At 44.3% G+C, this 17290-nt stretch overlaps 1 protein-coding gene across 10 annotated transcripts in view; it reads left to right on the forward strand.

Moving 5' to 3' along the window:
- The window catches only part of ITPK1 (inositol-tetrakisphosphate 1-kinase), a 160223-nt gene that overhangs the window by 132550 nt on the left and 10383 nt on the right, over positions 1 to 17290 (forward strand). For all 10 annotated transcript variants that reach the window (XM_074584160.1, XM_074584153.1, XM_074584155.1 and 7 more), the window contains 5 exons: positions 5768 to 5866; positions 7774 to 7814; positions 12566 to 12731; positions 14882 to 14949; positions 16439 to 16601. In XM_074584160.1, the coding sequence (XP_074440261.1) occupies positions 5768 to 5866; positions 7774 to 7814; positions 12566 to 12731; positions 14882 to 14949; positions 16439 to 16601 (537 nt within the window). The remainder of the gene's footprint in view (positions 1 to 5767; positions 5867 to 7773; positions 7815 to 12565; positions 12732 to 14881; positions 14950 to 16438; positions 16602 to 17290) is intronic.

Below are 17290 nucleotides of genomic sequence, written 5' to 3' on the forward strand. Positions count from 1 at the left end.
CCATTTGTAATTGCTAAGCGGAATTAGAGAGTAACACACTCATGTGCTTTGGGCCAAGTCTGTTGCACACCTGGCAGACTCCAGGCCTCCTCTTGTGCTCCTTTGACAAACTGCATCCTCCCTCCACCTGTTTCAGAAATTCACCGCACCAACTTCTTTTACCTTTCCCTTCTCCTCAGCATGCCCCTCGTTTGGTGCTCCTGTTACCTTCTGTGTGTAAACAGAGCAGAAGATGCTGCTAACAAGACAATACTGAGCCTGGTCAGAAGATAGGATATTCTTGAATAGACACATGTTGTTTTATATTTTTCTGGTAACACTCTTAGGATTTTGATTGCCAATGCTCAGAGTGAACTTCAAATAGGTAGTTTGTTCAGCTGTTGTAACGACCCCAATAGCATCAAAAAGCCGTCTTCCTGAAACTCCTTAACTAGCTCCATAAAGATTCCCTTGACAAGGGGAGGCGAAGCCTTCTCCCCACTTTGCAAATGGGAACTCAGAGATAGGACATGTTTGATGATGGGGTCATGGTCTCACAGCAAGAGGTTGGTGGTGCTGGGAATAAATACTCGTTCTTCAGCCTGTCCGCTCCACTTCCTAATCCCTAGGTTAGGTAGTGAAAGATGGTGAATTATGAGGTAGGGAGACACGTTGAGATTGTAAATCTGAAGTTTAATAGGCAGTGGCCTCCTCGTGGTTTTTTTTTCCTAGTCACAGGTTTTGAGCTATCCTCACAGATGACCATGAACTCTCTTTTCTGAAGATAAGGAAATGCACTTTGTTGATCTATGAATGCAGAGCATTGGATCTGCAATTTACTATTTGTTATTTTACCTCTCCAAAATCATAATGACCAAAGAAATCTAAATAGGAAACTATTTTATGGTTCTTCTGTTCCTATGGTTTATTTTTTCCCTAGTGACCCACAGCTGTCTTCTGTGTCAGTACTTCTCAACCTTTTATAGTACAAGGACTGTCTACCCTCATCGAAACCATGCAGGGACTGTCTTGTACAGCCCTGTCACAGGGGTTTCCATTTGCTATCATGCACAATTTGGTTCAACGGGGCACAGCCATATATTGCTCTTATTTTTCCTCTATCTATTTTGCCTACCTGCTAAATGGGAGTGTGTGTTCAGTGCTAGGTTTCTTGTGCCTTCTTTCTTTTGGGGGTTTTGGTATCCTGTAACTGTCTGGCAGTCTGTCTGCAGGCCGCCAGTGGTGTACAGGCCCTGGCTAGAGGAGCACTGCTCAACATCTCTTACTAAAGCAAGTCCCGAGCATAAAGATTTCCACCAGTTCTCACTGCCAGAAAACTTTTTTCCCCAGCCAGTCTGCATCTTCCCCATCTTCACATCCCATTGCTTCTGTCACTATTGTTGAACTTTATCTGGAATAATCCCCTCCTTGGCACCAACACCCTGGTTTCAGTACTTTTTCACCTCTCTCTTGTTGGTTAGCTGTGTTACTCATCCTGTAAACTGGTCCTCATCAGCCATGTTTTCCACCTTCATCATAACGTTGTTGCTCCATGGGAATGGAGCGGTGCTCTGAGAAAGCTCACCCCAGAGCAGGACATGCCGGAGCTGACTGCCCCAACGCTGGGTGGAAGGAGGTGATGGCTACTTGTCACCCACAACCTGTTAGTGCCAGCTTCCCTCCTGTCTTCAGAGGTCCCACTGCAAACACTCCCCCTGTGTTTGCAATGAACACGATCCCAGCGGTGATCTCCATTGAAAGGTGACAGAGGGATAAAGTGTAGGAAGCAGCAGAAGAACAGAAATGACAGTTGAAAAAAAGACTAGCAGAGAAGAAATGGTGATGGCAGTGAGAAAAAATGCAGAAACTAAAAAAAGAGGAGAGAGGGAGCTCCCTATGAGATCAGATAATCTTGAACAAAAGGGAGAATAATTTAAGGAAAATATAGAAAGCAGACACCACAAAGTTTGTGCCAAGACATACGATAAAAATGAGGACAAAGACGGGGGAGGAACACAGTGACAGCATTTTGAATTTTAAATTTAATTATAATGTGTTGTTTCTAATAACAAAAATGCTACAGATACTTTTGGTACTTGTCTGAAGTGAGAGCTGAACCCTCTCCTGATCTGAAGTCTTTCTTTCTTGCTGTTAAGTTGGCAGTTCTGGACCTGACATGGTCCACCTGGAATCCTGGATGTATTTCAAAGGCAGGTCTCTGAGAGACTACCAGGCACTTAGAAAAAGAAAGAAATACCGCTCTCTAAGTGTGCCCTATAAAAATATACAGCTCTTGAATCACAGTGGTCCTTTGACTTAGGGAGAGATTTTTCCTGCTGATATCTTCGGTTCAGTAAATGCTGATGAAGATGGGGTTTATTGTGTGATTCAATGTGTGTACCCAAAAGGAGGGAGGAAGTGTCTTGAGTTTTAGTTGCGGATCCAATGCGGAATTCTATGCGGAAAGCATAGAAATTGTGTTTGTAATAATCTCTTGGGAACTAAGGGCTAGCCAAGGATGGAAGATGAGGCAGCCTCTTTTCCAAACTTGCTGTTTTAGAAGAAGTCTCTTCCAGTCAGCAGCATCCCAACATACAGCTTAGAGCTGAGTATCGGTGGTAGAAGTGCGACAGCGTTGGCTCCTTGCATGGGGTCTGAGCTGTGTCAGCTCTGTGTTGTGACAGACATAACAGAGTCACTTCTGCTAGCGGTGCACGGCTAATGCAGCTCCGTGGGAGGCATGCCATGGCTGTGGCCTCATACTTTAATAGTTCTCAGACTGCTTTTATAGAAGTGCTTCATCCACACTAGGGCTTTCTGATGCAAATGAGAATATTGCTTGGTTTTAGACTGGAGGGTTAGGCTGTAGTGTCAACATGAAGGGTCAACGGTGGAGCCAGGCTCATGTCGCCCATTCTCGCCTCTAGACTGTTACGTTTGTTTGTTTGTATATTTACTGCTGTCCTTTTGGGCAATGGTTTCCTGTGGTGACTGGTCACTACTGGTTTGCGAAGGAGCCATGACAGTGGCCGAGAGTCCAGCGCCTGACCGCAGCTCAGTAGGACCCTGCTAAAGCAGCTTACCTTGACCGGAGAAGAGGGGAGGGTTCAATGTACCACTGGGTATTCGTTTGCACTTCATGGATTGTAAGGTGTAATTCCATGCTGATGTAAAACAGTATTGAGATTGGCCCTCAGTCATTGAATTAGGTCTGTCCTGGACCTCAGTGCAGAGAAGATGTGCTGAGACTGCTGCCACTGTGATGGCAGGAGCTTGGTGATGAGAGAATGCTTCAGCATGTGTTTGCCACCCTGGGAAGGAGGAGAGGATCATCGCTGGCAGCTGGTGACTTTCCTTTAAACCTGCCACTACCTTCAGAATTGCAGTGCGTGCAATTAAACTCAGAGTAGCAGCTTTCTAGCTGTAGGCCATACTGAAATCTTGTGCAGAGCAAGTTTGTTTGTCCTCAGGTCTGGCTGTGAATTAATGGTCTGGTTTAGAGGTTTCAGTGGGCTAGAACTGCCTTCTTGGTGGAGAAAATGCCAGTTCTGTGCAAAGTCAGCAGGAGCACTTTGAGATGCTAAGAGTCTTCTCTCTGCCACTTTTTGTTGTTCCAGGTGGTCTTTTCTAAGCACAAAGTCAAAGAAATTACTGTTTGCCCCTTCCTTCATCTCCCCATGCAAGTGTCATGTAATCGGCAGGAATGCTGAATCCTCCCTGTCTCCCATTCCTGTTTGCATGGGAGAGAAACGGAGGGAAGTGAGATGGAACCATGCGCCCCTCTGCATCTGCACTCTGAAGGCAAAGTTATTTGCGAGCCTCAAGCATATGGGTGGGAGGGCTGCCAAGCCAAAGTTGTTCCCAAGTATCTGTAAACTAAATCTGATTCCTTAAATTCATCCAACTAAAGAACTTTCACTCTGGCAAAGGCTTGTAAATATTACAGTACCTGTCACTTTTGGATGCTGCTTTGTGTTTTCATAGCAGCAGACTGAAAGCTTTGAAGTCTGGGATGTTTTGTTTAGCTTTGTAGAGGTTGACCTCAAAGCATCAATCTTTCTGTGCCTTTTAGGATGCATGAAAATAGCCTTTTCTTTTCGCAGAAAACCTCTTGTAGCAACAGTATTGCTAATGACCGGAGTTCTCAGATATTCTTGGAGCGCTGAAGCATGTATTGAGATATGCATACCAAAATACATAAAGTTTTGCCTCTCTTATTTTCAGTGATTCAATTTTCTGTTCTGTGTGAGGAAGCGTGCATAAACGTATACTTGTAATGAAGTGAAAAGTGTTAATCTAAACAATGCTTATAAAGTGGTTTGGTTTCTAGATGCATGGCTCTCTCGGAGTATATGGTTAGTTTTGCTGGGGTTTTAGTTTACGTGTACTTTCCAGTTTCTGCACCATCTGCACAGCATAGCCCCCACCTGTTTGGATTCTCTGTGCTCGCTGGGATAGATGTGGATGGTAGAAACAGTCACGTTTCACTTATTTTCAAGACAAGTTGCTGGTTGATATAAACCTGTGACTTGAGTTTGCGAGATACAGTTGCTCCCATCATTTGTGCTGGTCTCTAGTTGCTTCTTGGAGGAAGGTGTCACACTGTTTCTCCTGAAATAAGTCTTAGAAGTGAGTTTTGGCAGACCTGTTCTGAATTGCAGCTCAGTACTACGGTGCTAACTGGAGTTATAACTCGTTTGTGACTCCGAAGTTAACCTGGCCATAGCTAAAACTCCTTGGAGGCAGTACGTTTAAGGCTGTGCTCACTGAGGAGTTAAGTTGGATAGTTGTTCTTACTTGGGTGATGTTCTTGCTTTGAATTTGTCAATGTGCGTGCAGCTTTTGTCTGAAAGTCTTTGGGTCCACTGACCTGTCCCAGAGCCATGGCTGAAGCCAGGCTTCTCTTTGCACTTGAAATTGCAACCCAGCCCTCTTGAGCGGTGGAGATTTATCCTCAAGTACTTTGAGTCCTATAGTGCTTTCCCCTTTTCCTGCTGCATTCCTGGAGGAATCAGAGTTTTCCTACAGTGAAGAGGACATGAATCCTAGAGCAATTCAACCTACTGAGTCACTAAGAGGGCTGGGGTTTGACTTCAGCCTTCCCACAACCCCAAGCACAACATCAGCAGAAACACACTGGAGGAGATCTACTCTGTTAGATTTTACTGTGGTTTCCTGTGTTTTCTCTTTAACCAAAGTCCACTGAGCAGTCTTGCCAGGGTGTCTCGGTGTCTCCGCAGTGCTCTGACTGGCTTTGCCACACCAAATGAACGCTGCGCAGAGGTCCCAGTGGACAGTGGGATGGATGTATTGCTGAAGTAAACCCACACTGGAATCTGCCACCTGAGCGGCCCTACAGTAATGATGGCGTTGTGAGACTGCCAACTCCAGCCACGCTTGCTGACCATTCGGGGATTTTTTAAATGCTTTAGAAAAATTATGCTTGAAGCCATAACATTAAGAGCCAAGATCCCAATTGCTTTTCACTTCACTTGGCTAAGTCTTGTGCAGCTACGTATTCCTAAGCAGGTGATTGGTTTTGCTGCCTAACTGTGAAAATATGGGCTTTATATTTCCATTTAGATTATCTGAAAATTGGCTGTTCATCTTCTGAAATCTTTCCGGAAACCCAAATTCAGGCCTGGCTGATAGTCTTTCCAGTGCTTTAATATCAACTGTTAAAGTAAAGCTGACTAGCAAGAAGCAGTTAGCGTGGAGAGAGCTGGTAATGATGCAGCTGAGAAGCTAAGCCCCTCATCTCCATTTGAGTCTTCTTTTTGTCTTGCAGATGAGAGGATCTGTTCACCACCCTTTATGGAGCTGACAAGTGCCTGTGGAGAAGATACCTTGCAGCTCATAGAGAAGAATGGACTGGCATTCCCTTTCAGTATGTACATGGGCATTTCCTTGGTGCTTCTGGTGGGTTCTGAATATTGCACATGCACCCCCTGAGACGTAGCCAACACTGTAGGACTGAGGGTTTCACTGCCAAAGTGCCAGGCATGTTAAAACCTTCCTGAAGCAAATGCTGTGAAGCAATCTGCTTGGAATGTGAAACAAAACCCATCCCTATCTGCTTTTACTTTGCCTTTTATTTATGTTCCTTAATTTAAACACCTTGCTACAGTAAACTTGTGTTTCTGGGAAAAGCTAACAGTTCTAACAAAGTTAGCCTCTTGCCCTGAACTTGTGCAAGAAGTTTCTCCTGCCAGCTGTGTTCATGATTTTTCTTGAGAAAATCACTGCCTTGCTGACTGCCCCATTTTTTCACCCATCCCTCCCGTTCCCTGGTCCAGGCTACAAAGATAATCTTAGAGGGTAGAAGAAAGAGTGCAAAAATTACTATGGATAGCAGGCTGCAAGGGCCCACAGCCTCAAACAGCTGCTATGGACTGTTTGTGCTTTGTAGCAAGCTTCGTTGGTGTGGTTGTGCTTTAATTCCTTCCTTTATTTGATTCCTTGCAGTATAAAGTGAGCAGAATTGTTTAGTCAGTGTTTGTTTCCTTGGTGCTTGCCTCATTTATAAAGTTCAGAGGTAAAGTCATGTGGAAAAAAGCATGTTTTTCCCTTCCTGCCATTGCACTCCCAAATGAGACAGGTCTCCTGAAGCCAGATTGTGAAGCAGTAATTTAAAGCCCACTGAATGGCTTTGACCTCCCCCTTCCTCGCCCAGGCACATTGTCTTCTCCATACAGGCCAGTTAGTGCTCAGAAGTCAGCAGCGTAGCCCATATATTCCGAATGCCTGAATCAACTCCTCTAAATGAGGATGAAATTAAAAAATACCATGGAAAATCAATATAATGTGGTACTGTAGGAGTGCTTTTTCTTTCTCCTGTCTCTCCTTTTTTTTTAAAAAAAAACGCTCCTGGCTCTCCAGAGCATGTGTCTGTGAGACATCACATACCACTTTGCAAAATTTTGAGTTACCAGCTTGTTTTGGACGCTAGTGTAGGTCATCTGCCTTTCATAGCTGCCTGTCCTCTTGCCTGGTAATTTGACTCTTCCAACAACCCCCAGAGAAGTCTTGTCCTATCCACCCCCTCACTACTTCCAAGTTTTCATCTCCTCTGCTTAACATAAATAACATCAGTTCTAGTCATCGTGAGGGTCCCAGGGTCTTCAGCCCTTCTCTGGTTTCATAATAGCAGGAGCATGTTGTTTCTTTCCTCTTACTGGTTTTAGGATGGAGGTGAGAACCAAGATATATGGAGCCGATAAGAAATATGAAGAAGAAAGAACTGCTGGGCTCTTTCTGCATTTTTTGTCCCCCTCTACGGTTGCCTGCAAAAAATCTGTTGTATCTTAGTTTGGTTCGGCCCATTTGGTTTCATCCTCTTCCCCAAAAACAGGGAGGCAGGAGAAGCAGCTGGTTTCCACTGTGTCCCTATTCCCTTGCTTTCAGCACAGTGGTGTTTTGTGGTACCTGTAACGTAGCTCCAGCCTCAGGCAAAATCACGTACTTGTGCAGATGCCCTCTGAGTAGGCAGGGTGGCAATACCAGCACTGGTACTAACTTCTTCGCTGATGTTTTGCACCTCTGTCTAGTCCTAATAATGACCTCTGCGTGCACCTTAGTTACAGGGAGGAGCTGAGAGAGTAGGGCTTGGAGCAAGCCAAGCTTTGTAGAGATTGAGGGCACTGTTCAAGCAGAGGCTGTCACTGGTATCTGGTACAGTCAGTGTCTTGGTCTGGTGAACTCCAGTGTTTGCACATGTGGGTGGGAATGGATTTATAAGGGTTTTGTGTGTCCTGTTTCAGTGATGCTTTTTTTTTTTTTTTTTTATTTACCCAGTTTGTAAAACCAGAGTGGCCCATGGAACCAACTCTCACGAGGTGAGTTTAAAAACTTTTGCGGTGTTATCCCCCTGCTTCCAGTCCCGCCATGGTGGTTTGGCTGTTGCTTTCCGATCCTGTAGTAGGCAGAATGAGGGCTATGCCCAAAGGACTTCCCTTCCCTCGCCTCTCCCTTGTGTTTAATTACACCATTATTTTTTCAGATTTATCTGAAATGAAGTTAAATATGGCTTTAACCTTTTGACATGGAAATTCCTTCTAGCTGTTTCTAGCTTCTGTCATCTAGTTGCTTCTAGCAGTTTGTGGTCTCCAGTCAGCTCTGTCTGCAAGGAATCTCCTTCAGCTTCTCCTTTGGTGGGAGGTCACACTAAGTGATGTTTCCACCCCACCATGTTTTTCTTCCAGCCTGTATGTGGTGCAGGTGAGAAATGGTTTTGTGCTGCAGACGAAGCAGAAGTATGAGTGAAGGCCAGATGGTTTCTCTCCTTGAGGGGAAGGGACTAGCAAATAGAGACGGTTTCTAGGCATGTTCAGTTGTAATAACACGGCTGGAGCTGTGAGAAGAACAGGGCTAGTAGAATTATCTGCTTTCCCTCCTTCCCGTAAGGCAATTGCAGGTAAAATTGTTGTGTATTCCTGGAAGGAGTGCGTTCCCTGTGAGCCTAGCTTCCTCTAAATTTAGGCGAGCCGAGTCCTGTTTTAATTATTTTCCATTTGTGCTTCCTGCCTTCCTGCTCACCGCTGCTCAGTTTTGAGAATCCAGCCCTCGCTGCTGGCTCTCGTAATGCCTGGCTTCCTTTTTTAACAACGTGGTCGTCCGTCCAGGTTTCCCAGCTGCCCCTGAAATGTGCAGTATGTTGCTGCAGCGTCTCTGAGAGGTGAAAGCCCTGAAGTAAAATGTAAATCTAGACGAGCTGGATGCCTACTGCTGAAATCTTGAGTGACCAGCACTTCCATTTGAAAATGCAAGCTAAATTTTTTCATGCGGGCCTTAGCTTGGATCATTTTACAAGCATGACAGACAGCCCTGTTAGTTTGTCAGAGCAGCTGCTATAAATTTTCGCTATCATTCCTGAGAACACTTGGGGACTGGGTTGTGAATTAGTTTAAGACTCCAGCTTCCTTGTTGATTTTTCTGCAGAAATTTTCTCTGCAACTGCAGCCTGAAATGCATGAACCTTGCAGTGCTTGTCCAGTCAGGCTTGGACTTCATTTCCCTGGTGAATGTTTCTTTGCTGTTCTTTCATACAGTGCAGACATACTTCAGCCTCCTGCCAGAATTCCATTTTCTGTGCAAAAATTAGACTAAAATACAGTTATAGGCTGCACTTTATCACAGGAACTTCTGGTTAGAGACTAGGAAGACCACTGGAAAAAAGCCTGAAGTCTTGCGTAGTACTTTACATAGTTAGTAGTAGTAGTCACTTTTGGAGTTGCTGAGTTCTCAGGAGTGATCCAAAAGTGTATTTATGATCAGAGAGGAACTGTCTTGTAATTGCTCTTTTATCATCAATAATGGCAAAGGAACCGTAGAATAAATACTCTGCTTACGGTACGGTTTGTCTAAAAGATGGAGCATAGGTCTAGAAGCAAGGAATTGTTGCCTGTTTTATTAATGACTCCTTCTTTGGCTTTTGGTAAATCGCTTCATTTTCTGTAGAGATATTCCAACTGCAGAGCTGACACTGGAACTAGAACACAGCCTGACCAGAAACCTGCTTTTCTTCATAAGATGACTATTCGGAAAGTTCAAGGACTGGCTAACAGGGACAGCTGACGGTGCAGGCTTGAGCTTGAGTCTGGTGCCAGCCAAAGCTGGCAGACTCCGCATTTCGCTGTGAAAACATGAGGTAGTTAAGCCAAGGTGCAGTTAGTCTTCTTGTGGTGTCCCACAGTCCTACATGACCTACACTAGAAGTCACATTGGCCAGCTCAGCACTTGAACCCCACTTTGCCAGCATTTTGTTAGACTTGAACAGAGATGATGCCTGAAGGTTGTCCTTCCCAGCTGCCAGCAGGCCAGAACATAACTGACCTTTGGTAAAGCTGCCGTCAGACATCACAGAGACCCATAACCTGAGGAGAAGAAATGTGTCCAGAATGACTTTTTCTAAGTGTTGAGCAGACAGGAATGAAAAGGCAGATAATTGCTGGGTTTTTCGAGACTGAATTCCTTAAGGACGTTGTCAGTAAAAATTCTTGGTGCCAAATGTTTTGTTTTGCCTTCAAAGGAGCTCTGCATTTATAATGAGGAATGCTATTTGGAAATTATGATATAAAGTGTTGTTCCCATGTTACTGCCAGACACAGCAGGTCTGTGCTAGATGACAAAGAGCAAGTGCGCTCTGCAAGCGAATTCTTGGAGCTGTATTCATGCATGCTGAAAACCGTAAGACATCGCAGTGAGCCAGCATAATGCAACACCATGGGAGTTATATGGGTTGTGTGCTGGTCCATGGGGCTGTTGGCACAGAGCTTTGCAGAAGAGAAGTTTCACATGGTTTCCAGTAGCCTGGGTCAGTTCAGTGCCAAGATGATAAACTCTGTGTTTCCACTCTTGTAAAACAGGATGATAAGTACCTGCTCATCTTATGAAGGAGTGGTCTGTGGGGATTAATTAACTAATATTTGAAGAGAACTCTATAGCAGCAGCACAATTCTTGCCGGTATGATGTTGTAGATGCTATAATGCCAGCAGTCTACACAGGAGGAGAAAGAGAGCAGTGTTTCTTGCCACCAGTGAGAGATCAGTGAGGTATGATGTTGTTGTTGCTGTGAATCATCTTGATGGATGACTCTGCTCGTCAGAGTAGGTTTCTTGCAGAGGTTGTTACCACTGGCAAACTCACTCTGTGCTGTCAAATAGATAGCATCTGGTATAATAGAGATGCAGTAAGAATATCAGCTGCAAGAAGGTATTGAATGCACACATTGACTTGAACTCAAAAAATGTTAATCTACTGAGTCACTGTGCATGCGTGCAGACAGTTATGTGATCTAATGTGGTCTACTGGATAAGGAGGAATAAGGACAAAAATGTGCTCAGACTTTTAACTATGAATATGTAAACAGTACATCATTTAACATGACTACATTTTTGAGCAACAAAACATATTATATTTACTATTTTTATTACAGGAACAAACTAAGGTGTTAGCAAAAATTCAGCCTGAAAGTACAGTGTACATCAAATGTGCAGCTGATCATATATAATACATGAGAGAGAGCACAAAGTGGTAAAATTTCTTTGTAAAATCCTTCCAGTGACCCTGACTTCACTAAGATACAGCTAATCTCAGAAGGCACAAAGACCGACAGGAAGCATATGGAAAGAGCAAAAAGGCAGTATAACTCATCATCTGCATCATGCTGAGGCAGGAAGCTCCAGTTTTATTCTGTATATCACTGTGGACGCACGGGAATTCTCTTAGTCTCTCTGGACTGTCTTGCATGCCGAGTAGAACACTAGCCCCAAGCAGGCCAATGAGAAAATATTAACAGGCATAAGAAAAGACTTGTGTTTCAGAGCTTAGGAATTTTTCTGGCAAGTATTGTGCATCCTGCACTGACTGAGTGCTGCTGAGAGCAGCAGGCTCAGCTCTTGGATGGTTAGCTGTTGTCTTCAAGCCTCTTCAGAGGGGGAAGATGCTCTGACCAAAGCAGGGAGGGAGTTTTGCCCAGAGGAAAGGAAGATAAACCATATGTCAGGTTCTCTGGCCGTGGACAGTCCTTACTCGTATTCACCTGACAACTAACATGCCCTTCTGCCCCCATGGATAACAAGACCCAGCATCGCTGGAGTAATGAAGACAGGTCTATATTCAGATAACTAGAGCATAGCTTTTTTAGGGCTTTGACGATGGAGAGCAAACTTAAGTTTATCCTCACCGCTGTGTAGGGGCACACTGGTATAAAGTAATTTCATCAGCTGTGCTAGAATGGTGCTTGCTGCCGGTTCGGTGTAGGAGCCATGGCAGCATCCATACTTCAGCAACAAACCGTGGTTATGTTAATTATACGTGCATGTAAGCATTGTAATGGAGGGATCAATGGGAAGAGCAGCGTAGCATGTTCTCAATATATTGGCTCCTCAAATTACTTCTCTGCACCTACCAGCATCGCTTCTGTGCTGTTTGAGGCAGCTCTTGTTCATCATTCAGGCCCTATAAATGCCTTCCTTTTTGGCATATTTGTTCCAGTCCCTGCAAGAGGACTATCCATTTAGTGTAATGGGGTGAAACCAAGCCAAGAAAATTATTTGGCTGGCCAGCATATGCTAGCAGTAAGAACTACTGGAGTCTGAAAAAAGTTCTCTGATGATGTGGGTGAAACCCTGGTTCTTTGGCGATTGCAACTAGACTAAACCAAACCACAGGAAGCAGAGCCGTGGGGAAGAACTCTTACAGTTAGTACATAGAGCTGTTCTTTCTGTTCCTGTCATGGACACGGGCTTGTATACGATACAGATGTTGTCGTCTGTGTTGGTCACATGTTTTCTCCTTTTGTTGTACCTGCAGTTGCAGTAGCTTCCCAACTAAAAGCAGTAAATGAAATTGCAAAGAGCTGAGAAGAAAACGTTGATTGAAAATGAAAGCTGCACTGCCAGCAGTGTTGGAGAGTTGTGTGTCAGTGAAATGAAACGTAATGAAATAGGATTAGCTGCTGAGAAGGAATTCACGCATGGTCAATATATATCCACCAGTAGATGTTTCCCCTCACTGCTAGTCAGGAGGTGGGTAAGTGTGAAATTACTGAAAGAGTTGTGCACAACTGTGTGTGCATGTTTGCAGATGGCGATCATCTTCAACCAGGAGGGCCTGAAAGCTGTCCGCCCGCCTTGCGTCATTCAGAGCTTCATCAATCACAACGCTGTGCTGTATAAAGTCTTTGTGGTCGGGGAATCCTACACAGTGGTGAAAAGACCATCTTTAAAGAACTTCTCTGCGGGAATCTCAGGTACGTTGTGCCAATTTAAAAGGAAGTATCAGTTCTTGGAGCTTTGGCAGCAAACAACTCAAAAGAAAAATACCTTTGAGAAGGCTGCTGAAGTGCAGGCAGATGGTTCTTACATACCATGTTTCCTCTACTGTATTATTTCAGTAAGAAGGGAGATAACTCATCTGCTCTGGAATACATACGAATGACATTCGTATAGTAAATATTTATCCAAGAGTAACCTGAATCTTACCTGTTAAAAAAAAAGTGGTTTATGTCATGTGGAGGGGGAGAGAGAGAGAGATATTCTCTAATTTCACAGTAAGTTCATGTGTCATTTGTTCCGGAATTTGTTTATAAATGCGCTTTGGAGAGAATTTCCTGGATTCCGTCGTTTCAGAACTTCCTCTCCCTATTTTTACCTCAATTATATATGTGTGTTTAAATTAAAGATCACTCTTGCCCTCCCCTAAACGAGCCTCTCTGTTCATGTGAGGCACAGTGTTGTGAACCTTGGTGGGAAACGTCCTTTGGTTTGTAGATACCAGCTGTGTTGTGGGGAGGGAGGAATGGATTTGTCAGTGAGGACAGTAATCCTCCCTGTATGTCACTAGGCAGCAGGCCTTGAAGGGTTTTCATTAAACATTACTAAAATTTCCTTTATGGAAAAAAAAGCTGGTTTCCCAAGAACTGCATTTCGTGGACCTTCCGAAGCAAGAAGGAATTAGCAGGGCATGGATGGGAGCATGATCTGCCTGCAACTGGGCAAGTCCAGGAGGTGGGAGGAGAGGGGAGAAGGTATCAAACTAAAGGAGATTAATTAAGAAGTGCCGGCTTTTTGTCACTTTTCTTAGTAGTTTCTGCTGATCTTAGTATATCCATGCTTTGCTCACCATTGCATTCTGCACACAAATATGTATTTTTTTATTATATGTATAGTAGGATCTTGGTAAAAATTCTTGTCTGTAGGTGTGTATGCTGTATTTACATTTAGGTCTGCTCTACGTCCTGATCAAATTGAGTAGGCCAGAACTTGTGTCCATATAAACGATTAAGACAGTTGGTCTTTACTTTTGCTGGAAGAGAACATTTTAAGGCACTTTTCTAAAAATGCCTTAGCTAATATCTCATCTGTTGGTGTAAGACTTGAAAGGTGTCTGGAAGCCCACATAAAAATAAGTTTTGTGGGCAGATTAGGGTAAGTGCCCGGCTTTTTTACCCTCATCAGGAGAGTTCGAGGGGGCCGTGCTACAGGCACCTGACTCGGCAGATCTGACAGGAGCTGAATGTCTGAAAGAACAGGGCCCTTCTGGTCTGGGAAGAAAGGCAAGAAGAACATATGGTGGTGTCAGACTGTGGAGGGGATTTGGGTTTGCTTTTCACAGCTCCCCCATCTTTATGGTATGTGGCCCTGTGGCTCCTCTTCAGTGTCCGCCCAGAGTGGTGCCACCTGCCTGCTGAGACTTGAGTCCGGGTGTTCCCATGCGGGTTGTCTGTACAGTGTTGTCAGTTTGCTGTGGTGGGAATCCCAAGGGGACACTTGTCATGGTGGGTTTCTCCCCACCAGTAAAACCTTCTGCACAGAGGGAACAGGGCGTGAGGCGCTGGTACGTTTCTCCCCATTGTTTCCACTGTGGTACATTGGTGGCTTCTGTCACCTTGGGGTGTCTCCTGCATTTCTGTGGTGCCTCCAAAGGCAGGGCAGGTCCTGAACATGAAACATACAGCTTTCTTCCATGGTGGCAGTGTCCTCCCCAGGTTCACAGCGATCTCAGAACACTCTGGGTGCTGTCAGCACTCCGCCAGCAGGGAATTCAGCTTCTCCCTTCTATCACGTGCCTTCCCACTGGAACTGTCACTTTGAGTATGGCAAATTAGTAGAAATTAACTTCATTATCCTACTGAACTCTAGTTAATTGATTCTGATGAAGGAAAAGAAACAGTGTCTATTACCCCTGTGCAGTTCTATTTATCTGTGGTCCGAGGATGGAAAACCATGGGTGACCAGGCCGTGGGTGCCAGGCAAGAGAGGTGGGGTGGTGGCAGAGGACTGCCCGGGAGGGAGCAAGACTGGATTCCACGGACTGCAGTGCCATCTACTGTTCCTTGCACTAATCCTTTGGAAATTAAAATCTGGTATAAAGTTATTTACAACCTGCTTTTCATTCCAGACAGAGAATCGATATTTTTCAACAGCCACAATGTTTCAAAGCCGGAATCCTCATCTGTTTTAACAGCAGTAAGTACACTTGCTCTTTTTAGCTCTCGCATGGCTGGAAAACTATCTAGTCCTTTCTTACCAAAGCGTTAGTAGCTAGTGACTCTCTTCACAAGTTGTCTGCTTCTGTGTTGCAGGCTGAGGTCTGTTTGGTACAACGAAGCAGCATGACTGTGTGTCCCTCTGGTTTTCCTTACCGAGCTCCGGTGAGGAAGCACTGATGGAGCAAGCCTGTGCTGCTTGCCAGGCCTAAACGCCCCAGAGCTAATCTAGGCAAAGGGAAGAATGAGGTTCTGAATGCAAATACCTGGCCTTTTCCTGTCCAGAGAGCTTAATAAGCATAAATCATCCTTCTAGGACTCAGTTCTGTGAGGAAAGACAAACGGTGAAAATTCAAGCAGAGAAATTGGGTTGGGCAGGGCCACAGAGGGCAAGTAGCTGTCTGCGGTGCGAGCACACCCGAGCTGTGGCCACGGGACCATTTCTGGGTGTCTTCCCAGTCCAGCAGTGCCAGCACAGTGCACAGTTTCATGCTTGCGTTACCAGTCCTTTTAATAAGCTTTGAGCATATAAAAACAAAGAAGTTCTCAGGCACTCAGCTGCTGTGAAAGTAAGTCACTTCACAGGACTGGGTCCTTTCAATCTCTTGAGTCTCCAGATTCTTTTCTGTTTCACAAGCTCTACTGGGGAGCAGTTTCATAGTCAGCAATGATTAAATTTCTGTGCAACACTGATGGGCATGCTAAATATTCAAGCTGTAATTGTGTTAGTCATAAATCTCTTTATGGCTAAATTTACTTTCAAACTTAGAGAGAGAGTACGTGCTCCTGTGGTTTACCGGCCATCTCTCTCATACACATACATACTCCATACACACTTCTGTAGGCATAACAGCATACTTCTGCTGCATAACCTGGGGTTTAAAAAGTAAAAAAAAAAAAAAAAGCATCTTCTGGTCATGAATAACCTGTGTTTTTGTCCTGTTTGTAGAATAACTTATACATGGAAACCCACATAAAAGATATCCCTTTGAATTAGCCTCTGCCCTGAAGATATCAGCTGAGTTGTATTGTATGGCTCAGATGAAACTAACAGCAGGAGTTTGGCTTATCAGTCTTTTCACATAGACCTTAATCTACCTTGAAATAGCAGAATGATATTTGCAGCACAGAGTTAAACACACCAGCTGTATTTGGGTTTTAAAGGTGTAGATCCTAGTACTTAAAATAGTGATTCTGGTTCTCCATTCATTCCTATACTGCTGTGTCTCTTGAGGAGCTGCACCAGTATGAAGAGGAGGAACTAGGTGCTTTAGAGCAGGTGAACTTCCAGTATAGATAGGATTCTGAATTACAAAGGCAGTTTCTCTTTGGTGTCTTTCTCTGTTTCATGTCACCGGTTCTCTGCAATTCGATTTGGTGGATATGCACCTGGAAACCTCTGAAAATTAATCTTTCCACTAAAAAGGCTGGTTTGGAGTCCCTTACTAATATCTCTTTTTCCACTATAGCTGGATAAAATCGAAGGAGTATATGAGCGGCCAAATGACGACGTCATCCGGGAAATCTCTAAGGCGCTGCGGCAAGCTCTGGGAGTTTCCCTCTTTGGAATCGATATCATCATTAACAATCAGACCGGGCAGCATGCGGTCATTGATATAAATGCATTTCCAGGTGAGAAAGGCCTTTCCACGCATGCTTTGTGGAACCTGTGCAGTGTGTGCTTGGTGGGAAGTTTCACTGCTGGTGTCTCACATCATTGCTTCCCAGGTGGGGAACAGGAGAGCAGCAGCCAAATTGTTCTGAGATCAGATACTGTTTGATCTGGAAAGGGCAGAACCCTAATCCGGATATGGAATGTGCTAATGAAATGTAAGCTCTTAGGACATACGGTCAAATTTTAGTCATCAGCTGTAACATGGCTGTCATGCCCTTCCCTGCAAAGGGTTGCCCAGGAACTGAAGCATGGGATTGTGTGCTGGGACCTGGCCTTTCTGGGCCTGTCCCTCATTCTGAAGGTGAAAAGAATGATAATAAATTCTATTTTAGGAGAGCCTTTTAAGATTTCTTTTTTTCCAGGCTCTGTGCAATTAAAAGTGTTGAGGGGGTGGAAGCAGCAAACTGTTCCCTTGAAAATCTCTTCCTGTGCAAATTGATTCCCCGTGAAAAGACATTTTGTGCACAAAAGCAACAACACCAGGAATCTGAAGAAGATGTTAAAATTATAGGTTCACAGAAGTTGCTATAAAGGTTTAAATATCCTTACATGTTCTCATAAATGGATCCTGAAGTAGAACGATAGAATAGAGTGTGTGAAAATGGCTAAATTTTTCCTTCACTTTTTTTAATGCAACATGTGTATC

The sequence above is a fragment of the Larus michahellis genome, chromosome 4 (genome assembly GCF_964199755.1).
Source record: "Larus michahellis chromosome 4, bLarMic1.1, whole genome shotgun sequence".
In the NCBI taxonomy this organism is placed as follows: domain Eukaryota; kingdom Metazoa; phylum Chordata; class Aves; order Charadriiformes; family Laridae; genus Larus; species Larus michahellis.